This window comes from Castor canadensis, chromosome 14 (genome assembly GCF_047511655.1).
Source record: "Castor canadensis chromosome 14, mCasCan1.hap1v2, whole genome shotgun sequence".
In the NCBI taxonomy this organism is placed as follows: Eukaryota; Metazoa; Chordata; class Mammalia; order Rodentia; family Castoridae; genus Castor; species Castor canadensis.
The window spans coordinates 26,189,638-26,213,245 of record NC_133399.1 but is presented as its reverse complement, the minus strand read 5'-3'; the positions used below and the strand labels follow the sequence as shown (position 1 = coordinate 26,213,245).

The following is a 23,608-nucleotide window of genomic DNA, read 5'->3' as shown; positions in this document are numbered from 1 at the left end:
TAGTCGCTCATGCCTGTGGTCCTGGCTACTTGGGAGGCTGAGATCAGAAGGATCTTGGTTGGAGGCCAGCCCAAGCAAATAGTTCTCAAGACCTCAGATCCAAAATAACCAGAGCAAAATGGACTGGAGGTGTGCTCAAGTGGTAAAGCACCTAAGTTCAAACCCCAGTCCCTTCAAACCAAAAAACCCCAGAACATCCACAAGCTCAAGGCTGAGTTCAAAGCGCAGGATCGCCAAAAACAAACACCCCCAGCCCCAGTAGCCAAAGCACATTGGGAACACAACAGTCTACAGTGCTATGTGTTCATCCCTATGGCCACATGACTCCAGCCTCCTGAGCCAGTTTCCTATAGTATATATTGATGGATCCTGAAAAGAGTAAAATTCAAACTTGGAAGTATGGCTTGTACTGAACGCATATTGTTTTCATACCCCAATAAAGCTGAAAAATCCTAAGTCAAGTCACTGTAAGAACCAGTCATGGTGGTAAATCTGTAATCCCAGTACTTGTGAGGTGGATGCTGGAGGATCATAAGTTGGAGGTCAGCCTGGGCTATGTAGGAGTCCTTGTCTCAAAAAGGAAAGAAAGAAATCAGTTGGAATTGCCTGTACGTTTCTCTGTTTGAACAGTGTATACTAAAGAAGGCCATTTGCACGGAGCTCTCCAGGAAGGGCAGAGAAGCAGGACTTGTATCTATACAGCCAGGAATGACACCCCAAAGAGCACCATGAAGAAACCTGTGTCACAATGAGCAAAGGGTACCATTAAGGATTGTTGGTGTACACTATATTTGCTTGTAAGAAGATAGAATCAAGCCAGGTGTCACTGGCTCACGCCTCCAGCTACTCAGGAGGCAGAGATCAGGAGTACTGTGGTTCAAAGCCAGCCCGGACACATAGTTCTCAAGACCCTATCTCGAAAATACCCAGCACAGAACAGGACTGGTAGAGTCACTCAAGTGCTAGAGCACCTGCCTAGCAAGTGAGGCTGTGTTCAAACTCCAGTACCCCTCCCCCCCCCCAAAAAAAAGAAAAGGAAATGAATCAAGGTCCCACATCTGTAGCTGGAATTCCAGCATTTGAGAGGATCACAAGTTGGAGGCCAGCCTGGGATACATAGATCCTGTGTCAAAAAAAGGGACTAGACAGTAAAAGGCAAAGATTGTTGGAATCAATAAAAATTTAAAAATCTTCCTTAATAACAAAGAGTGAAATGTTGAAAGCACTTCCTTTAAAATGTCATCAAACTGGGTGTGGTGGAGCATGACTGTAATCCCAGTACTTCCAATGCTGAGGCAGAAGAATTGCGAGTTTGAGGCCAGCCTGGACTCCATAGGGAGACCTTGTCTCAAAAAAAGAAAAAAAAAATGTCATCAAGAATATAGTATAGGGACCTGGGTGCCAGTGGCTCACACCTGTAATCCTAGCTACTCAGGAGGCAGAGATCAGGAGGATTGAGGTTCAAAGTCAGCCTGGGCAAATAGTTCACAAGACTCTTGAAAAACCCTTCACAAAAATGGAAGAGTTGGTGGAGTGGCTCAAGGTGTAGGCCCTGAGTTCAAAACCCCAGTGTCGCAAAAAAAAAAAGTACATATATATATATGTAAAAATATGTATTATATATAGTATAGGGATTAAAGAGCAGTGACAAGACTACTGCAATGGTCCAGGCAAGACATGTTGGTGGTTGGACTAGAATGAAGACTATGGAGGAGGTGTGAAGTGATTAATTGTAAATACATTTTGAAAACAGAGCTGCCAGGAATTTCCAACAAGCGAGATATAGAGAGTGAAAGACAGTGAGAAGTCAAGGACCATCCTGAAGTTTGAGTCCTGAACTAAAGATGTGTGTGATGGAGGGTGAGCTAAAGTCCAGGGGACAATCAGAGGCCCTGCTTCAGACATACAACATTTGGATGCTTAAAGACAACCAGAAGAGAGGTCAAGGAGTCATCTGCAAAGGTGTCAGGAGTTCAGAGAGTTCTGGGCTGAGGATAGAAATTTAGGCACTGTCAGATCTGGCCGTGGTTCATTGACAGAGGCAGAAGGATGGAGAGTTCTAGGCCAGTTTAGGAAAAAGTTAGTGGGACACTGTCTCAAAAAACACAACAAGGGGGTGTGGAGGTGTGGCTTTTGCAGTAGAGCACCTGCTTTGCAAGTGCAAAGCCCTGGGTTCAAATCCTAGTCCCACCCAAAAAAAAAAAAAAAAACCCACAATAGGGTTGGAGGTATGGCTCAGGTGGTAGAGCACCTGCGTAGCAAGCAGGAGGCCCTGGGTTCAATCCCCAGTAGCATTCAAAAACAAAAAGAGCATTGTCAATGTACACAAGTATTTAAAAGCACATTAATTATAAATGATGTGACATAGTGATGGAGGTGTCACAATCACAAGCTATGCATAGGAAACTCAGAGAGAATGAGTATTTCAGACAGGCCACAGCAAGTGCAGAGACCCTGAGTTGCATCTCCTTGGGTGTGTGTATGGAGTGCTGTGGTGGGAACCCAGAGCCTTGCACAACCTGAGCTCCACAACCAGTCCGGGGTGAAGATTTGGAAGCCTTGCTGCTGCACTGGTGAAGCTTCACCATCCTGAGAAACTGGCATCTTTAGCCTTTGTCAAAAGATAAGAAGTTTTAAGACTTCCAGAGAGATGGTCTTGCCCTGGAGCAGCCCGATTTAGGAAGCTGAGATCTCCTTGGAAGTGTCTCGGGACAATGGCGCTCTCTGCTGGCCGCTAAGATATCAGCTCCACTTCCAACAACAGCGTTTATGCAACACATAACAGCGCTCAATAAATCCGCGACTCAGCCAGCCTCCCTCACTTCTGTGCGGCCTGAAGTCCGGCAGAGTGGGGAAAATACATAGTTGTACACTGAGTGAGTGAATAAATGCGGACAGGTTCTGCGCATTAGCTCTTTTTTTTGCGGCACTAGGATTTGAATTCAGGGCCTACATCTTGAGCCACTCCTCCAGCCCTTTTTGTGATGAGCTTTTTTCGAGATAGGGTCTTGTGAACTATCTTCCCTGGCTGTCCTCGAACCACGATCCTCCTGATCTCTGCCCTCTGAGTAGCTAGGATTACAGGCGTGAGCCACTGGCGCCGGCAGCTCTCTCCTTTTTAAATCTGGGATTCCTTCTTTTATTGAATAAGTTTTTTTTTATTGAGTACTTGCTACATACTAGGTCCTGTTCCAAGCTCGCACGTTAAAAGTATGAACAAGACCAAAGCGAGGATCAGGCTCTCACGTCTACATCTATCTTCATTCAGTCTTAATCCGAGATACTATAATTCGCCATACTTTATAAAGGGGAAAAATATGGCTCAGAGAAGTTTTGACTATAGAGCGAAAAGTGGCACGGATGGGATTTGTACCTACAATTCCAATTCTTCCAGTTAGCTTGCGGCTGCAGGGAGCGCAAGCTGCATCCAGCAGCGACCTGCGCGTAGGCGTCGGTTGCCATGGTCCCCCGACGCGCTCCTGGATTTCGGCCCCGCCCCGCGCACCACGTGATCGCTGCCAGTATGGCGCTGCCCACGGTGCTCCTTGCCTCACGTGGTTCGCGCAGTCAAGATGGCGGCGGCCGCGGCCACTCCAACTTCCCTGGAGTCGGCTCCGCGGATAATGCGGCTAGTGGCCGAATGCAGTCGGTCCAGGGCCCGAGCAGGCGAACTGCGGCTACCGCACGGAACGGTGTCCACTCCAGTGTTCATGCCAGTGGGCACGCAGGCCACCATGAAGGGTATCACAGCCGAGCAGCTGGACGACCTGGGCTGCCGCATCTGTTTGGGCAACACCTACCATCTGGGTCTGAGGCCGGTGAGTGAACTCGCGCTCGGGAGGTTGGCAGGGGGCGTGAAGCCCTCTGGCATTACCCAGCTTGGACACACCACCAAAAGTCAATCAACGAACGCGTCCCGGTTGCCCAGGCCTTGCGGTGGGCATGAAAGAGCTGCGGGGACCTGAGATGTCCCCAAACACAGGCCACGAGAGTTGGGCTTACCTGCAAGCAGACACTTTCTTCCTCCATCCCAGGGCCCTGAGCTGATCCAGAAAGCCCACGGTCTCCACGGCTTCATGAACTGGCCCCACAATCTGCTGACGGTGAGTGGATGGGGTCGGGACCCAAGGATGCCCTCTCTGGGGTGAGTCCTCCACCACCACCCCTGACAGCCCTGCCGTGGGGCTTCCCCCAGGACAGCGGCGGCTTCCAGATGGTGTCCCTGGTGGCCCTGTCCGAGGTGACGGAGGAGGGCGTCCGCTTCCGCTCCCCCTATGACGGCGATGAGACCCTTCTGAGCCCGGAGAGGTCCGTGGAGATCCAGAACGCGCTGGGTGAGCGGGGCGGGGGGAGCCGCCCGTTCACCTGCCTGTAGGGGTGTAGGTGGCGCTGGCCTTGCTGGGCGGCTTGGGCAAGTCACTCGCCCTCCCTGAGCTTCAGTGGAACGAACACGCCCTTGGCAGAACTGTTGACAAGAATAAATGAAGTAATGTCGGCAGATCCCAGCGCAGTGTGGAGGTGCCTCTATTATTATAATTATTTCTGTTATTATTTTTGGTTGGGACTGGCTTAGCACTTACAAATCAGGTGCTTGATTGCTTGAGCCGCACCCCTAGTCCATTTTGCCCTGGTTATTTTAGAGATGGGGTTTCTCAGACTATTTCCCCAGGCTGGCGTCAAACCATGATCCTCCCAATCACAGCCTCCCAATTTGCCAGGATTACAGGTGTGAATCTAGGTTTTTTTTTTTTTTTTGTAGTAGTGGGATCTGAACTCAGGGCTTTGCACTTGGAAGGCAGGTGCCCAACTGCTTAAACCACGCCTGCAGCTCCTGTTATTTCTTTTAATGACAAGTTAAATAGTGACAACACAGAGGAGATGGGGAAGCTTGGGGTTCTTTATCTCCAGCAGTATCCCCAACTCTTCTATGTAAACCTAGGCTAATTTTGAACTCCAAATCATCCTATGTCAATTTCCTAAATTCTGGGATTACAGGTGTGCACCACCACATCAGTTCACCAATTCCCCTCATCTTTATCTTTTTGTGGGGAGGGAAACTATTGAGGTTTGAGCTCAGGGCCTTGTGCATGCTACCACTTGAGCTACACCTGCAGCCCTTTTGCTTCAGTTATTTTTCCAATAGGTTCTGAAGTTCATGCCCTTGACAGCCTGTACCTTGATCCTCCTGTTTATGCTTCCCACATAGCTTTGAAGACAGGGGTGTGCCACCATGCCCAGTTTTTATTGGTTGAGGTCTTAGGAAATTTTTGCACCACCTTGTCTGGAACCTCTATCCTCCCAATCTCTGCCTTGCCAGTAGCTGGAATTATGGGTGTGAGCTACTCTGTCTGGTTTTGTTTTTACTTTTTTTGGTGGTACTGGGGTTTGAACTCAGGACCTCAAGCCCAAGCTTGCTAGGCAGTTGCTCTACTGCTTGAGCCCTTTTTTGTGATTTTTTTTTTTTTTTTTCGAGATAAGGTCTCTGGAAGCTTGGGCTGGCTTTGAACCTCGATCCTCCTCATCTCTGCCTCCTGAGTAGCTAGGATTACAGGTGTGAGCCACTGGTGCCTGGCTTATACGGATAATTTATGATCTATCTAGCAGGGTTAATTGATTTTGACACTGTTGATCTTTTCTAAAAAACAGCTTTTGACTTCTTTTTTCTCTTTGTTTTCTATTTCTCTCTCTTTCTGTCTGTTTAGAGACTGTGTCTATAGCCACACCTCTGTACAAGCCCAATCTTGCCTGTTTTGAGACTATATTTTGAGGCTATGTAGGCTAATCTGGCCTGGAATACAGAGTCCTCCTTTCTCTTACTCTTGAGTGCTGGGATTACAGGTGTGCACCACTATACACAGCAGTATGTAGTTTTACATTTTTTTTAGTTGATGCTGGAGATGGACCTCAGGGCTTCATTCACTCGAAGTACGTGCTCTGCCACTGAACCACAACCCCAGCCCATGAAAGCATTTGACTTTGAGAGGTCTCTGGATTTTGGAATTGCAGGAAGGAAACCCTCCCCCTCCGTTAGGGTATTGACCACAGTTTATTTTAGGACACCCTGGTTAACAGATGCTTGGTTTCCCTGTCTTGACCACACACCTCCCAGTGAGGAGTCACTTTGTGTATCTTGGGATTTTAGTTTATGTGATGGGATAAGGATTTTATGCTGGGGGAGACAAGATCAGATGTACATTTCCAAAAGTTCTTCTAAGCCAGGTAGGGTGGTGCCCCACCCTGAAATCCTAGCACTTGGGAGGCTGAGGGGTTGTGAGCTCAAGGCCAGCCTGGGTTACAGAGTAAGACCACATCTCTTTAAAAAAAAAAAAAAAAAAAAAAAAAGAGCTTCCTGAGACTGCTGTATAAACTGTTTAAGATGGCTGCCTGGGATTCAGTCATTTCCCACAGAGGCTCTTGAAGTCTATCCTGTCCCCAATAAGAGGTGGGGACGTTGCAGTGACAGTGTCCTATCTCCCCCTCAGGCTCAGACATCATGATGCAGCTGGATGATGTGGTCAGCAGCACTGTGACGGGCCCTCGTGTGGAGGAGGCCATGCACAGGTGCACACTCGTGTCGGGAGAGGGCAACTGGGTCCTGCTGCTTCGTCCCCCTCCCTTCTGCCCAGCCCCTAGGGCTCACGACACAACCCTCTTACAGATCAATCCGCTGGCTGGACCGGTGCATTGCTGCCCACCGGCAAACCGATAAGCAGAACCTGTTTGCCATCATCCAGGGCGGGCTGGACACGGACCTCCGGACCACTTGCCTAGAAGGTAGAGAGCAATGCGATGGCAGGACTAGGGGTTGTCCAGTGCTGAGCTCATCTCAGAGGGCAGGCACAGGACGCTACTCAGACAGTGCTTGTGAAAGGGTAAAAAGGAACAGCTGAGGCAAAGGTCCTGAGGCAGCAAACTCAGCTGAATGTGTTTAGAGAGTATTTCCCATCCCTAATGGTGTTTAGGTACTCACTGGGCACCCGTGCCAAATCCTGGTCCCAGATCGACCTTTTGAGTCTTGATAGACATCCTGTAAGGTGGGAACTAACTGGTTCCTGAGGTTACAGATGGGAAAACAGGCACAGAGCTATTATGTCACTTACCTGAAGTCGCACAGCTTGTGTGTTGGAGAGGTGGGATTTGGAGCTGCAGAGCCTTCAGTATTAACTGCTATGCTGTGCGGTTCTTGCCCTGAGAAGTGGGATATGCCGGGTCAGGAGGGAAAGGCCAGGCCTGGGGCATTGTGACAGTGATGGAGGTCCTGCTGTACTGGGGAGCCATACAGCTGTGGAACGGGAGAGTGACCAGAATCAAGGGGCATCGTAGAACAATTTCGGGGGTATGTCCAGGAGGCGGGAGGCCCATTGCCTTGCCCAGGAGAAAGGTGTGTTGGTCATGACCATGGAAATGAAGGGGAGGCAAAGTGAGCACTGCTCAGAACAGGGTGCCGTCCTGAGCACGCTCTGGTGCTCAACGCTGTCTGACCCAACTCTTGATTTTCTGCTTTGTGGCTGTGCGTCCTGGGCCAGTGTCTTCACTTCTCTGAGCCTCACTCTTTTCCTGTGCAAAATGGGGACCTGCTCCAGTGTCAAGGAGTGGAGGCACAGATTGAATGGAAGATCTGTTCAAATGTCCTGCCTCTTACTGGCATCAGCATTGTGCGGTTATGACGATGGTCCTGGCCTGGGTGTGGATGGCGGTGCAAGCCTGTAATCCTGGCTACTTAGGAGATGGAGGCAGCAGGATGGAGAGTTTGCCAGCCTGGGCTGCATAGTGAAACCCTGTCTGAAAAAAGAAAAAAAATGGCCTGGGGGCGTGGCTCACCTGGAAGCAAGCATGATGCGTGAGTTCAATTCCCAGTAACTCCTTTCCAAAACTAAGAAAGAAAACAGTCTTTTTCCTCAACCCTCCTGCCCTCCTTCCTGGTCTAGTAAGACTATTTAAGAGAGACCTTCAGGTCAGGCGCCAGTGGCTCCCATTTATAATCCTAGCTAATCAGGAGGCAGAGATCAGGAGAACTGCAGTTCAAAGCCAGCCCAGGCAAATAGTGAGACCCTATCTTAAAAAAACCCTTCACAGAAAAAAGGGCTGGTGGAGTGGCTCAAGGTGTAGGCCCTGAGTTCAAACCCCAACACCACAAAAAAAGAAAAAAAAAAAATAGAGAGAGAGAGACCTCCTTCCTACTCAGAGATCCAGCTCATGGCATGGCTTAGCAAGTATGGATGTTTATGAAAACGGAAACCAAGGCTTGGCGAAGTATTACTTTAATACATGGGTGCTTTCTGATATTTATTTACTTATTTTTTAACACTTGCAAAGGCTTTTAGTGATCACCTATATTTACAGGTGTATACCAGAAACAGCTTTAGCAAAAGGTTGTTTGTAGCGCTTTATGTTCTCTACTTGTCTTTTCTCGCCTGTCTCCTCCCCTGCCAACTCTGTAGACCAGTATCCCATGAGACAGCTTTGCTGTCTTTACTAGATCTATAATATGAGAAAGACACTTATCTAAGAAAACTCCCCAATACAGTTATTATATTAGTCAGTAATCACTACATTAGCCACCCAGCTGCATGTTCGTGCCTTCAGATTATCCCCATTTTCCTGGAAAGGAGGAAAGAAATTCAGAGAGAAGTCAGTCCTGTTTGAAACTCGCCCACACGCTAAAATGCCAGGCTGCAATGCTGTGAGGCCAGCTCAGTATCACTTTCCCTCCTTTTACGACCACCAAGACCAGCGTTCAGATCCGATCCCTTTCATTAAAACAAAAAAACAACTACAGGGTGGTTCGCACACCAGAAAATTCATTTTTTGGCCACCTGCCACTCAACCCACCCTGGTGGCTCTTTTCAGCTTGTTGGAGGCACAGCTGCAGCAAAGCAATGGGCTGGGGCTGGTAGTGCAGCCTTGTGGGCTCTCTCCAGTGACTGGATCACAACTGGGCTGGGGAAGGGCTAGGGCTAGGATCCTGCATTTAAGCCACCCACCCCCTGTGTGTTCTGCTGCTCACACTAACTAGGCCCAGACAGCACCTACTTTTGACCTTATGGATGCTGGGACCTCAGCTGCTTTGAACTGCGCAGCTGGACCCTGAGATGAACCTGGGCTTGGAGTCCAGGCCTGAAATTGAATCCAGCTGTGGCATATGTGGTCTGGGGCCAGTGATTTAAGCTTTACAGCCTCAAGTTTCCTCATCTGTCAGGCAAGGTGAACAATAATACAGTTGACTCTCTAAATCTGTGGGTTTTGTGTCTGCAGATGCAACTAACTGTTAATAAAAAATTCAAAAAACAAAATTCAGTAGAGCACCTGCCTACCTAGCCTGAGGCCCTGAGTTCAAACCCGACTATTGCCAAAACACACACACACACCTAGATATATATATATCTATATATATGATATATAGATATATATATATATCTATATATATGAGCCGGGTGTGGTAGCACACCTCTGTAATCCCAGCTACTCAGGAGGCAGAGATCAGGAGGATCATGTCCAGTCCAGAGGACAAAAACCACGAAATCCTATCTGAAAAATAACTATAGCAAAAGCACTGGGGTCCTGGCTCAGGATGTAAGGTACCTGCCTAGCATGTGTGAGGCCCTGAGTTCAAACCCCATTTCTGCCCCTTCACCCCCACCAAAAAAAATAGTGTGAGACCCTATCTGAAAAATAAGCTAAAAGCAAAAGGACTGGAGGCAGTGGTTCAAGTGTTAGAGCGCTTGCCAGTGAGAGATCCTGGGTTCTGTCCCAGTCCCTTCAAAAAAACCCAAAACTAAAACAAAAGTTGCATCTGTACTGAGCACGTACAGACTTTTTTTCCTTTTCATTATTCTTTAAACAGTTATTTACATATTCGTATTTACTTATTTAATGAGTTTATGTATTGGTTCTGGAGAGGGGTCCCAGGGCCTCAGGCTTGCTAGGTAAGCACTGTCACACTGAGCTACATTCTCAGCCCTCTGTCATCTTACACATCGTATCAGGTGTTAGGAAAGACTATGGTTGGCCGTGTGCAGGTTCCTACACGGACTCAAGCATCCGGGGATTCTGGTATCTGAGGGGGTCCTAGAACCCATTAGCCATAGATACTGAGGGGCGACTTTAGAAGTCTGCAGCCCAGCACTGCCATTCTGGGGGCCTCTGGCCCAAATTGAAAACCAAAATGCTTTGAACCTTGACAATTCCTTTGGTGACTAAACGAGACCTATATCATTATGCATCACACTTGATGGCTTGCCTAGCATGTGGCAAGGCCCTGCGGCCCCTCCCCAGCACTGCAGAAATTAATATAAATAATTAAATACATGATTAAAAGAAACAAAGAAAAGGAGAAGCATTGCAGTTTCTGATGATGGGGTGTTACTCAGCATGTGGAGTGGTTTCCATTCTAAAAGTGGGAAAATTCTGGGTTGTCAAGCACATCTGGCACCCAAGGTTTCAGCCATGGGAGTGTGGGCATCTCCTGAGAATTGAAGACTCAGGCTTTGTATACAGCAGGTACTCAATAGTGGTCTATTTTTCCACCATTCTATTCCTCTCTCATCCTCAGATAGACTCCCTTCCTGTCTCTCCTCATTCTTTCCATCTTTCCCTCTCCTCCTCTGTCTCCTCTCAGGGTCTTTACTCTTCACCAGATGTTCCTCATCCGTCACAGTGAGGTTGCACCCCCATAAACCCATCATCAGTTGAAAATGGTGTAAATTGAAATGCACCGACTACAGCTAAGCTGCCAGACACCTAGCTCAGCCTCGCCTGCCTTACACCCACTAACCTATGCTTGGATGAAAGCATCTCACACAAAACTGTTTTTTTTTTTCTTTTACAGTACTGGAGTTTGAACTCAGGCCTACACCTTGAGCCACTCCACCAGCTCCCCCCCCCCCTTTTTTTGTGAAGGGTGTTTTCGACATAGGGTCTCTCAAACTATTTGCTCAGGCTGGCTTTGAATAGCGATCGATCCTCCTGATCAGCTAGGAATGCAGGTGTGAGCCACTGGCACCTGGCCAAAACCGAATTTTTAATTTTAAAAAAAATGTTTGTTATGTAGCCCAGGCTGGCCTCCAACTCGTGATCCTTCTGCCTCTACCTCTGGAGTGCTGGGATTACAGGTGTGGCCACTATGCTCAACTGAAAGCCTGTTTTATAATAAAGCACTGGCTGTCTCATGGGATTTATTGACCACTGTGCAGTAAAAGCAGAATGGCTATAAGGCTGTGCTCACCCCCTTTGTAAAGTTGGAAAATTGGAAGTCCAGCCTTTGTAACTTGGGGACCTTCTGTACCCTCAGAGATGACCAAGAGGGATGTGCCAGGCTTTGCCATCGGGGGTCTGAGTGGGGGTGAAAGCAAGGCCCAGTTCTGGAAGATGGTGGCGCTGAGCACCTCTAAGCTGCCTAAGGACAAGCCCCGATACCTGATGGGGGTCGGGTATGTTGGGGACAGGGGAGACAGCCCCATTCTTGGCCACCCTGGCCCTCCCGGGGAAGAGGGAGAAGAGTGGGGGAGGGGGATGTGGGAGAAGGATACAGCCCTACTGATGTTGGACTAAGGAGGAAATGACTATCCCCTTCCCAGGGGTGGCTCTGAATGGTTATCTGCTCCCCTTCTCCCATCACTGCACCCTGCCCCTTGTCCCCCATCAGCTATGCCACCGATCTGGTGGTCTGCGTGGCTCTTGGATGCGACATGTTCGACTGCGTGTACCCCACACGGACAGCGGTGAGGTCCTGGACGGGGAGCAGGGGATGGGAAAATTGATGTGTGGAGAGGGGGGAAGGGAGAGGGCTCCGGGCACGGGGATAGATGACCATCCCTACCCTGTCCGTCTTGGTTCCCAGCGCTTCGGCTCCGCCCTGGTACCCACCGGGAACCTGCAGCTGAAGAAGAAGCAGTACGCGAAAGACTTTGGCCCCATAGACCCTGAGTGCACCTGCCCCACCTGCCGGAAGTAGGTGAGGAAGTGGGGGGCTGGAGGTGGGCAGGGCCGGGCTCAGCTCAGCTGACATCCGCTCACCCACAGGCACAGCCGCGCCTTCCTGCACGCGCTGCTGCACAGCGACAACACAGCGGCCCTGCACCACCTCACCATCCACAACATCGCCTACCAGGTGGGCCAGGCCAGGCGGCGGGGCTCGCGGGGGCGGGGCTCGCGGGGGCGGGGCTCCTGGTGCCTGTGGCCAATGCTAGCGCCCCTTCCCACAGCTGCAGCTGATGAGTGCGGTGCGGGCGAGCATCGTGGAGCAGCGCTTCCCCGACTTCGTGCGGAACTTCATGCGCACCATGTACGGGGACCACACTTTCTGTCCCACCTGGGCCACCGAAGCCCTGGCCTCTGTGGGAATCACATTGAGCTGATCAGAGGTTGGGGACTGGGAGAGATAAGGGATTTTTTTTTTAAAGACTTTTTAAAAAAAAATTCTAATGTAGCCCGTGTCTGTTTTCTTGGGGAAGTGGCCTATCTGATGTCCATTCCTGGTCTGAGCGTTACTGCAGTTGGGTATTTCCCCTCCAGTGATAATAAGAAATAACCATAGAGTCGGGGCGTTGTCAGGCATACCTGTAATCCCAGCTACTCGGGAGGTCAAGGCAGGAGGATTGCAAGTTGGAGCCAGACAGGGCAAAGTTAGCAAGATGCTGTCTGAAAAACAGCACAAACAAAAAGACTGGGGGCAAGTGGGCGCAAGGCTCTGGGTTCAGTCTCTGGTATCACACACACCTAAACGTAACCATCATTGGGGCTTTGGGGTGACCTCCGGTAGACTGTGTGTATAGAATGTTGAGGCTCTGGGTTTGATATTCCCAACACCGTCAAAAGAAATTTTAAAGAGAAGTAACCATAGAAGCGGCTGCAAACTGGAAATCACCATGTCTGATGCGCCCTCATAGTGGGAGCTGGCACCTTTCTTCCTGTGGCCCAGGCACCCCAGCCACCCTGGGAGTGAGCTTGTAGACAGTTCCAAGGAGGGGAAGTAGCTTGCCCAAGGTCAACATCAAGGAAGTGGCAGCTTGCCTTTTTTGCTATTGCATAGTGTTGAGTGTAGACTCGTGGCTCAATATATCTGTCCGTAAAGGCAATGTAGATAATAGGTGTGATCTGGCGGGTGCATACATTGTAGTTTTTTTCTATGTGTGTGTGTGCTTCGACCATGTTAGGCAAGTATTCTACCACTGAGCTGCAGCCACAGGCCAAGGCTCTTTTATAGCCTTCTCTCTCTAGGAAACACGAATGTTGTGTGATTCATAGAGCATATTGGGACCCTATTCCCAGAGCCCTCTTGTAGGCTGGCAGCTAAGATGCATACTAGGACTTGTTTTCTTGTAGAATCCTAAAGCTCAGAAGTGACAATCACGAGATCCAGCCACAAGGTGTCGCCCTTCAGCGAGTGCGGCGGGTCTTAGCCTCTACTCCAGAGAACTGTAATGAATGTACAATTATCACCATTTAGAATGAGTTTCTTTGATTGACAGACATAGTTCTCAATCGGAGTAGAGATTGGTATGCTATAGCTCACCCTCTACCTCCTTATTGGCTGGAGGAACGAAGTGATATTTATGTAGGCCAATGGAAAATTTTTAGGGAACTAGGTAGCGTCAAGTGACAAACCAATGTTTAAGGATCGATTTCTAATTTCATTGGCCATCTTTGCTGACTGGCAGTTCTTTCTACCAATAAGACCGCGAATCCCCTTAGTGGGCGGAGCTATCATGTCTTTTTCCGAAACACCGCCTCCCGGCCTTGACAACTCCCTTTCCATTCCTATTGGCTCTTACGCAATAGTGACAGTTCTTGTACCCAATTAGCTCGAGAAACGGTACCCAGGGGGAAGGCTTACTCAGCGACAGGCCAGTGCCTTGGTTTCATTGGCTTGGGTGTACGAGTGGCAGCCTAGTCTACCAATCCGAGGCGGCGCGAGGGTTTTGGGTGCAGCCCCAGAGCCCAGGCGGGAGGTCGCTCCGGTCGGGAGTCGCCTGAGAACCGGATGAGGCGGCGACCGTGAGGCCGAGCCGGGAGCGGGCGTCGCGCCGAGGCCCGGGCGGGCGGGGAGCAACGGCCACGGACGCCTCGGGGCAGGGTCGTTGAGGAGAAGGTCGGGGGCGGGCGGCGAGCGCGGGGCGCTCGGGCCGGGGCTGCCGGCGCCATGGGCAACCGCGGGATGGAAGAGCTGATTCCGCTGGTCAACAAGCTGCAGGACGCCTTCAGCTCCATCGGCCAGAGCTGCCACCTGGACCTGCCGCAGATCGCAGTAGTGGGCGGTCAGAGCGCCGGCAAGAGCTCGGTGCTCGAGAACTTCGTGGGCCGGTGAGCGAGCGCGGCGAGGTCTAGGGGCGGGCGGCGGCCTAGGGCGCGGAGGGCGGACCGGGAATGGCGCGCCCTGCGCTGCCGGCGTAACTGCGGCGCTTGCGTGCCGGCGACGGGGACAGGGACAGGGAGGCGGGCCCTGTGGGACGCCCTGGGCGGAGGGCTCCATGCAGAGGCTGGGACCCGGAGTGGTCTCTCCAGTTGGGTGGCAGAGGCCCAGAGATGCAGTGGACCCTGTGTTGCTTGTAGTTCCAACTTAAGTGGGTGAACTCTGACATCTGTTTGCCTGTGAGTCAGGGATAGATGGGATCCCCTACTCCTCTGTCGGTCTAGCAGGAGCGAAAACCTGCCTCCTAGATAGACTCCTGCGGTCTGGCTGGCGATTCATTTATCTGGTGCAGACCCCGCCGTTTGGTTGGCTGTCTTTCTGTTCTGGACAGGTCTCCCACCACCATTTGGCTGTCCATCTGTCTAGATCCACCCGGAAGCCCCCTGCTGTCTGGCTAGCTGTCCAGGGTGACCTCTGCCGTCGGGTCGCCCATCTGTGCCCCTCACAGACTAACATTTAGCGATGCCTCTTGTTTCGTTACCCTGGCTGGACTCTGCCATCAGACCGGCTGGATCTCAGGGGTCTCTGTGGTCTGGTCGCCTAGACTGACTGTTTTGCTCCGTCCCTGCAGAAAGCTGGCTCCTCTCTTCCAAGTGAATCCATCTGCCTGCCTGCCCTAGTGTCTGCCCATCACTGCCCTGTCAGCCCCTGTCTGTCTGTGGCAACCCCTTTGGCAGGAGGTGACAGGAGTGTGGAGGGAAGAAGGGAGCTGAAGGATAAAGCTTGAACTCTCTCCTCTCATTTGGAAGCTGCACTCTGGAAGGAACTTTCTCTAAGATTTTTCTCTGGTCCATAGCAGGGTATCCCAGGGTCTCTGAACACAGGGGTCAGCTTGCAAATTGGGGGCCTCCTAGGGATCTGGACCTGGGCATCTGGCCCTAGTCAGGGATTAGCAGCACGAGCTGGCACACAGCCTTCCCTAGGCAGCTGTGAGAAGCCTCAGTTTACCCCACCTGTCCAGTGTGCAGATTCGACTTTCTGGTAGTTTCTAGGATTCAGGAAGTGAACGAATGACCATAGTCCATGCTGCCACCGAGGAGGCTATTAGTTCCCCCTCCCTTCCCGCTCACTTCGTGCCTTTCTACCTCCCACATGGGTGGCGACTTTGCCCTTCCAGGAAGGGCTGCGTTTGGGATGGCGTGGCTGCCAAGTGATAACATCCTCCTTGCTGTCGTCATCATTCTTGTTATTATTGTCTTAAGGGGTGACATTCATCTGGCCATCTCCAACTGAGCTTTTCCTTGGTTTAACATCTTGAATCCAAAGAATGAGCAAGTGGGGGCCGCCGCAGAGATGAACCAGGAGGCACAGAAAAGCCACCATGCTGGGTGCCCAGCCTTGCCCCTGCCTTCCCAAGGCTCTAAGATTTTGCTCCCAGTGGCCTGAATTTCCTCCTTTGCTACTCTGTCCCTTGACACATTGCTCTTTGTCTGCTGTGGCAGAAAGGCGTGGAGCTGCTGGCCTCTGGGCTTGGCCTGCAACTCAGACTGGACTGTGGGCACCTCTGCATGGGTGTCTTCCTTCCTGCCCAGGCTTCTGGTGGGCATCTGCACATCTCTGTTTCATTTGCCTTGTGACCTCGCACTGGTTGTTTGATCTCTCACAGCCCTGGGTTCACCTCCTAAAAATTGGATGATGGTCCCTCCAGCCATGTTGGAGGTGTGACTTAAGTGGGAGGGAGAGTGCTAAGGCCCTGAGTTCAACCCTAGTACCACCAAAAAAAAAAAAAAAAAAAAGGTTGTAAGGATGCAGTGATATGGTGAACTGGAAGTGGTTGCTTTGGCTTGGCAGGGAAGCAAATGCCCGTAGTCCCAGCTACTAGGGAGGCAGGAGGATCTCTTGAGCCCTCTGGGCCAGCCTGGGCAATACAGCAAGACCCTGTCTCTTATTTGTTCGTTTATTTGTTAATTTATTTTTGAGGTACTGGGGTCTGATCTCAGGGCCTACCCCCTGAGCCACTCCACCAGCCCTTTTTTGTGATGGCTTTTTTTTGAGATAGGGTCTCTCAAACTATTTGCCCAGGATGGCTTCGAACTGTGATCCTCCTGATCTCTGTTTCCTGAGTAAGTAGGATTACAGGTGTGAGCCACTGTCGCTTGGCTCATTGCCTCTTCCTTGGGGATTTTCTAAGAATGCTGGTCCAAATGTGAATGGCCAGGTAGGTCAGGCCCAGCCCTGTGGGTTGCAGATTGCTGGTCCTGGTTGGGAGAACTGCAAATGAGGAAAAATCAGATCTCACACGCTGTCAAGATTTCTGCAGTGCTAGAAAACACTGGAAGGTCTTTAGATTTTGCTAGTGAGGTGGATAGGCCCCAGGTTTTGATCCACCACACTTGGCTGCATGGATTGGGATTTCTGGGCCTCAGGATCTTGTTCTGTAAAATGGGGTTGATAGGGCTGAGGATGGAGCTTAGTGGTAGAGTGAGTACGAGGCCTTAGGTTCTAACCCAGCACCAAAAAGTTAAAAAAAAAAAAAAATCAGTGGAAATCTGGTGCAGTGACTTGTGCCTGTAGCCCTAGCTACTGTGGAGACTGAGATTGTGGTTCAAGTCTACCTGGGGCAAAAAAGTACATGAGACACCATCTCAACCACTGCCTGCCTGGGTGTTGCATGCCTGCTATCTCAGCTACATGGGGAAGTACAAATAGGAGGCTTGCATCTAGTCTGACCCCAGATATAAAGTGAGACCCATCTCAGAACTAACCAGTGCAATAAGGGCTGGTGGTGTGGTAGGAACACCTGCCTAGCAAGTGCGAGGCCCTGAGTTCAAACCCCAGTGCAACCAATGGGAACAGAACTGGACTGTCCCAGGGACTGAATGAGTTAGATGAGCTCACCATGTCCTGTACCCCTGGCTGCTGTCATTATCAATATGGCCTCTGTCTGCTCTGGAAACCTTGGAGTCTGAGACCACTGGCCTGTCCACTCTGTACCAGCAGATAGGCCTGCAGCCAAAGAACAAAAGGGGCCTTGGGTCCCTCCTGTCCCTGTCACTTAGCTTCAGGGCTGGCGAGAGGAAGAAACGGAGACTGTTTTTCTCTTGGACAGGAGCCCCAAGGTTAGGCCTTGGTCCTGTGAGTTTCTTGCCGGTGTGAGCCTTAGTTTCCCCAGTTACGAAGTGGGGCTAGCAGACCAGATGAGTGTTTCACTCGAAAGGGGGGAGCAGGTCGCCAGGTAGACCTTGGGCAAGGAACTTAATCCCTTGTCGTCAAAGTGGGAGTTGTAATACCACCTCTTTCTTAGGGTTGGGTGGGGCTCACACAGGACTTCTTGGAACTAGCACAGAGAAAGTGCTTAAAACATTAGACATTGTTGGCATTGTTCAGTGGGAAATGCTTGTCAGTACTTTGGGGTATTTTTACTGTGTGCCTGGGGGAGCTGGACTTCCAGCAGGGAGCAGATAAAGGAGAGACATGGTTGAAGGTGATAACAGTCATAGAAAAAAGGGGATAAAGGAGATAGCACTCTGTGTGTGTGTGTGTGTGTGTGATATTACATTTTAAATAGGGGAGTCAGGTGACATTGGACATTTGAGCAGAGTTTTGAATGAGGTGAGGCAGGAGAATCCAGTTGTGGGAACAACTGGTGCAAAGGCCCTGAGGTGAAGGCCCTGAGAGGAGGTCAAAGAGGAATTGGAGTGGGACATGGTGCAGGCCACCTGCAGCCTTGAGGGCAGGGAGGGATCTGAACCAAGGTAGCCCCTGGCACTGTTCCTATCCCTTTGGGCCCTGGCTAGCTGAGGGCTTTCTTCTGATTTGCAGCTCTCCTTGGCTTTTTCAGCAAATTTTGTAGGGACCCTGTGCCATTTTTCCTTGAATGAGAAGCAGTTGTCGGTGAACGACTTGTCCAGCTGCATTAACGTTTGGTAATGGTGACGTGTCTGTCCCTCATGGGGCTGGTGGTGAGCCACAGGGCCACTGCCTATACCTTGGTGCCATACTTCAGGGTGCATGTGGTCTGCCACTTGGGCTCCTTTGTCCCTTGAGTGATCTTAGGTGTTCAGATCCACTTGGAACTGATAGTCTTTGTTTCCATCAAAACCAAATTGTATCTTGCAGATGCCATGCAAGGCCTTGGTACTTTGGCCAGTCCCAGCAGGGAGAGTCCAGGGGTGCCTTTCCCATGTCAAGTGAGTGATCTCATTTGTCTGGGCCTCAGTCTCCCTTGCTGGAAAATGGGATCATGATGATTTCTATGTCCTGGGAGCAGACTGAGAATCAAATGAGCTAGTCCTTGGGAAACGTGGTGTGGGCCTTTCATGATCTTTGTGGTTTGTGGTTAGTGCTGTCTGTCTTTAGCCTGGATCAGGACTTGGACCATCACTGTTCATTTCTTTTTTCCTTACAGAGAAGGAATTCATCATTATTGTTCTTCTTCCTCTTAATCCTTCCTTTTTTTTTTTTTTTTTTTTTTTTTGGCGGTACTGGGGTTTGAATTTGAGGGCCTGCACCTTGAGCCACTCCACCAGCCCTTATTTATAATGGGTTTTTTCGAGATAGGGTCTTATGTACTACTTGCCGAGACTGGCTTTGAACCACGATCCTCCTGATCGTTGCCTCCTGATTACTGGTGCGAGCCATCAGTGCCTGGCTCCTTCTTTTTTGAGACAGGTTTTTGCTACATAATTTAGATAGCTTTGAACTCTTGATCCTTCTGCCTCTGTTTTCTGATTGCCAGGATTCCAGGCATGTACCACCACACCCAGCCCTCATCATTCATTGACTGTTAATTTCAGCACACACAGGAATTAAAGTGAGTCCCGTCTGTACCGGCAGCATTCTGGCTGCAGGGATGCACCTGGGACCCAGGACATGTGTGCACCCTGTTCTTCAGACCCTGAAATACCAGCTGGAGGCTGATCCTGCTTCATTTCTAACCAGGAGTCATGGCTGCAAACAAATATTTGGCCATGAGAGTTAATTTGCATGTGTTTCATGAATGGTGATAGGAAATTGGGTGCAAAAGTGTCTAGCAGTGGGGGATTTGGCCGAAGAGTGTGTCCAGACAACTGACTGAAATAGCAACTGAGAGTGATCTAGAGGAATAAATATGTATACTGTCTTTTGGAGGGACTGGGTTGAACTCAGGGCTTTGCACTTGCAAAGCAGGCGCTCTACTGCTTGAGCCACTCCTCTGGTCCATTTTGCTCTGGTTATTTTGGAGATGGGATTTAAGAACTGTTTGTCCAGGCTAGCTGAAAACCTCAATCCTCCAGATCTCAGCCTCCCAAGTAGCTACGGTTACAGGTGTGAGCCACCAGTACCCAGCAAGAGGAATATTTAATGATCCAGAAGGCTGGGTAAACCTGTTGGTACCAGACCAAGTGAATGGACGGTGTGGGCCCACCATGTTTAAAACAGTTGTGTTTGTGAAGTAAAAAGTTTGGAAAGGGGGGTGGGGGCAGGGGGGAGAAATGAACCAAGCCTTGTATGCACATATGAATAATAAAAGAAAAATGAAAAAAAAAAAAAAAGTTTGGAAAGGCCAGGCCTGGTGGTGTGTGCTTGTAATCCCAGCACTTGGGAGGCTGAGGCAGGAGGATCGTGATGTTCGTTACTATAACTTGTTTTTTGCTTATTTGGGAATTTCTTTTATAACCAACAACTCCAGGGCTGAGCTTGGGGTTGGCCAAATTTTTTTTGGAACTGTTTGTCCAGGGATAATGGCCCTCACTAGGTACATTGCATTGAAAACTGGTAGTCATCTGGGTCACATCTGAGTGCGGGCAGAGGATGGCCTCACGAATAGGTCTGTATTGAGAGGTTTTAGAGCTCAGGAAAAAGGGGATGATCAGGGAATGGAACCCCATCTTTCTCCTCTTTTGCATTTGGCCCAGAGCCACAGCTGCCAAGCTTGTGCACGATTTGAATGAAAATGCTGAAATTATAGGCTTCTTGCTGCTGGAAAAATAGGAGCATCCACTAAGCCTTCATTTACTGGGGCAAAGCCAAGTGCATGCTGTAATTAGGTCCTTATTGTGTCAAAGCCTTGGAAAAACGCAAGCCATAATAAGATACTTATAGTGCATTAGCTGCAAGGCTGAATGAAAGAAAAAGTTGCCATGCCTCCCAAGCAAGCCAGCACATGAGCGAAAAGACTCCTGCTTCCGGGGTGCCTTGGGGCTTGCTGAAGGTACTGGCAACCAGGTCCCACGGGGTGCTGGGGAATTTTACCCACGGGGCTACCACCAGTTCAGTTTCATCTGCTGCTGGGTATTTATGACAGAATAGCTGACATTTGTGGAGAACCACTCTGTGCCAGGCTTGAAGACTTCCACAGTCCTAGCAGCTCTGGTAGGCAGGTGCTGTCCTTAACATACCTTCTTTCCAGTTGGGGAAAGTGAGGCCAGAGAGAGAGGCTAGCCTGAAGTCCCACAGGGAGGAGTACAGGAGCTGAAGTGTGAACAGGGGTCTGTCTTCATGTGGGCATGCCATTGTTCTTTTGGAGTCAATCCTGCTAGGCCTTTCTCATGTATTTGCATGTGTGTTGCGAGCACTATTAACAGGTTGGTTCTGGCCAGTTGTGTGCCTGTCAAGGACAGCAGGGATGGGCAGGTGTGGGCCTGGCTCTCAGGAATGGAGCTGAGTGGTGGATGTGACACTTGTGTCCAAAGTTTGGGCAGAGATCATACACAGAGCAATTTTTGGCTCTCAGAATACTTTAAGGCTGTCAGCTGTGTGTCCATCTGTCTATGCTGAGCCAGGTGCCAGGGACCCAGCAGGCGGCTGAGCTAGACAAGAGACCAGGTGAACAGCAAATAAACATTCTGAGCTGGGCCCTAGTGGCCCACACCTATAATCCTAGCCACTCAGGAGGCAGAGATCAGGAGGATCCTGATTCGAAGCCAGCCTGGGCACATAGTTCAGGAAACCCTATCTCGAAAAACCCATTACAAAAATAGGGCTGGTGGAGTGGTTTAAGGTATAGACCCTGAGTTCAAGCCCCAGCAGCACAAAATAAATAAATAAGTAAATAAGTAAATAAAAAATAAAATAAACGTTGTGAAGCATGAGGTGTAGTGAAAATGGGGGGGGGTGATAAAGTGAGAGAGTGGCTTGGGGCGGCTGCTGCAGATGAGTCTATCGGGTGAGTGCCAAGTAGTTGAGTCAGCCCTTCTGAAATGGCTGGGAACAGCACCCAGGCAGAAGGAACAGCAAGCACCGAGGCCCCTGCACACGCCTGGCCCACTGCATGTATTGCTGACTTGGGCTGAATCAGTGGGCACATGAGAGCCAGGAAACTGCCCAGCCTACATTGCCTAAACTTTTAATTACGAAAATTGAGTGGGAAGACAGCATTCTTGTAAGAGGGGAAACCGTTACCCATGAGGAAGATCACAGCGCCCCCTGTCCCTTCCTCCAACTTCACGTGGAGTGCCTTCATCAGTTTGGAATCTATCCTGCCAAACCTCTCATATTTGTATTTATTTATGTATGTGCTGGTAGCTACAGAAAAGATGGGGCACTGTTATGGGTTGGTTCTTTATTTATTTATACATTATTGGGGTTTGAACTCAGGGCCTATACCTTGAGGCACTCTACTAGCCTCTTTTTGTGATGGGTTTTTTTCAAGATAGGGTCTCATGAACTATTTGCCCAACCTGGCTTCAAACCGGATCCTACTGATCTCTGCCTCCTGAGTTGCTAGGATTACAGGTGTGAGCCACCAGTTCCTGGCAGGTTGGTTCTTTTTTGCTGTGTCTTTTGTTTGGGTGGGACTGGGGTTTGAACTCAGGGCTTCACACTTGCAAAGTTTCTACTCTTACCACTTGAGCCACAGCTCCAGTCCATTTTACTCTGGTTATTTTGGAGATGGGGTCTTGTGAACTATTTGCCCAGGTTGGCCTCGAACTTTGATCCTCCCAATTTCAGCCTCTGACGTAACTAGGATTGTAGGGGTGAGCCACTGTACCCAGTTTGTGTCTTCTTCTTGAACTGGATCACCCTGCTTTATCATTCAGCAACTAGTTTTCTAACCACACAGCACCCCTTCGAGATCTTTCCATGTTGCTATGTTTGTAACTGTAGCTCAGAGCATCCTGACTGCCCCAGTGGGGTAAGGAGTGCAGGTGGGGAGGGGACAGCATTGGGGAGTTGCTGAGAGACAGCAGCACCTCAGTGTGCCATGACCCATACTGGGGTCCTGGTGCAAGGGGCCTCGCCCACTGAGGCCTGTGCTTGATCCGTTACAGTTGAGGAAACTGATGCAATGAGCTTGAGCACAGACTTGAACCCAGTGCCTTGGCCTTTGTGGCAGCCTCACCCTTCTGGTCTGTACTTCTCCTCTGACTTTGTTGTAGTCTTATTTTCCAAGCTTTTCCCCTGGACCTGGAATCACGACTTTGACATTCTTCCTGATTTCTTCTTTTTTTGTTTGTTCCTTTGTTTTTTGATGGCACTGGGGTTTGAAGTCAGGGCCTTGCGCTTTCTAGGCAGGCCCTCTACCATTTGAACCACTCCCCCCTTTTGTGTGTATTTTGTTTGACTCCACGTAGCTGAGATTACAGGTGGGTACCAGCACGCCCCCTCTCTTTTCATACTTATGGATGTGCTGTGCCCTGTGGTCCAAAGGCACTGTGACTATGTACTGGCCTTCTAGGGATGGGCATTGTGACTGTTCCTGGCCACAGGTGCCAGGATGTAAGTGCACTTGGACATGGGAAACCCTTGTAGAATGTAGGAGGGGAGGACCTGGAAGGGCAGTGGCCTCCCCCTGGCCATGGGGGATCAGGTGGGAAGCAGGTCAGAGTCCTCCCCAAAGACCCCATGCCAGTGTTTATTCTCTGTCCTCCTGTCCTCTCAGAGCCCTCCATGGCACCCACCTCCCTGCTCTCTCCCTATTTCCCTCCACCCTTGTGGCCTCCTGGCTGTCCTGGGGCCCTCAGGCTCACTCCTGCCCAGACCTTTACTCTTCCTATTCCCATGTGGCCTCTACTCAGATGTCATGGCTGGGAGGCCATCCCCTTCCCTGGCCCACATCGAGCCCCGCCATCCTCAGTCCAGCTGCCTTGATGGCTTTTTCTTTCCCCAGAGCTGTTGTAGCCTGCAGATATTTCGTGTTTATTCTTCCCCACTCTGGGTCCCCAGAGCATCAGCTCCTCAGAGGACAGGAATTGGGGTCTGTTGCTTCCTTGCAGTTCCTGCCATAGAAGCTCCAGAAGGACGTACCTAGAAACTAGGACTGAGTGACTTTCACTG

The 23,608-nt window shown here is 50.2% G+C and overlaps 2 protein-coding genes, 1 long non-coding RNA gene and 1 other non-coding gene across 15 annotated transcripts in view; 3 read left to right on the top strand and 1 right to left on the bottom strand.

The window, feature by feature from the left end:
• Positions 1-2,224: 2,224 nt before the first annotated feature.
• Positions 2,225-2,298, top strand: Trnaa-agc (transfer RNA alanine (anticodon AGC)). The gene has a single exon. It is a non-coding gene; the product is annotated as a tRNA-Ala (tRNA).
• Positions 2,299-3,525: 1,227 nt separating this feature from the next.
• Qtrt1 (queuine tRNA-ribosyltransferase catalytic subunit 1) lies at positions 3,526-12,402 on the top strand. The gene is made up of 10 exons (XM_020167741.2): positions 3,526-3,818; positions 4,035-4,103; positions 4,196-4,334; positions 6,483-6,561; positions 6,659-6,774; positions 11,291-11,429; positions 11,645-11,720; positions 11,840-11,949; positions 12,022-12,109; positions 12,204-12,402. Exons 1-10 carry the CDS (start codon positions 3,573-3,575, stop codon positions 12,354-12,356), a joined length of 1,215 nt encoding a protein of 404 aa, XP_020023330.1. The 5' UTR covers positions 3,526-3,572; the 3' UTR covers positions 12,357-12,402.
• LOC141416759 (uncharacterized) lies at positions 7,383-11,938 on the bottom strand. Its single transcript, XR_012441351.1, has 2 exons — positions 11,819-11,938; positions 7,383-7,782 (listed from the first exon to the last, which is right to left on the bottom strand). It is a non-coding gene; the product is annotated as an uncharacterized lncRNA (long non-coding RNA).
• A 1,576-nt stretch (positions 12,403-13,978) lies between the features above and the next one.
• Positions 13,979-23,608, top strand: part of Dnm2 (dynamin 2) — a 73,997-nt gene continuing 64,367 nt past the window's right edge. For 4 of the 12 annotated variants that reach the window (XM_074054067.1, XM_074054065.1, XM_074054060.1 and 1 more), the window contains exon 1: positions 13,982-14,301. In XM_074054067.1, the coding sequence (XP_073910168.1) occupies positions 14,141-14,301 (161 nt within the window). In that variant the 5' untranslated portion in view covers positions 13,982-14,140. Of the gene's footprint in view, positions 14,302-23,608 lie in introns of all 12 variants that reach the window. The other 8 variants (XM_074054066.1, XM_074054064.1, XM_074054061.1 and 5 more) reach the window with 3 other exon arrangements.

Bases quoted from the DNA above. Each gene is read 5' to 3' on its own strand.
- Qtrt1 (XM_020167741.2), top strand. From the start codon at position 3,573: ATGGCGGCGGCCGCGGCCACTCCAACTTCCCTGGAGTCGGCTCCGCGG. The intron at 6,562-6,658 runs GTGCACACTCGT...ACCCTCTTACAG, and splicing joins GTGGAGGAGGCCATGCACAG to ATCAATCCGCTGGCTGGACC. The intron at 11,721-11,839 runs GTGAGGTCCTGG...CTTGGTTCCCAG, and splicing joins TGTACCCCACACGGACAGCG to CGCTTCGGCTCCGCCCTGGT.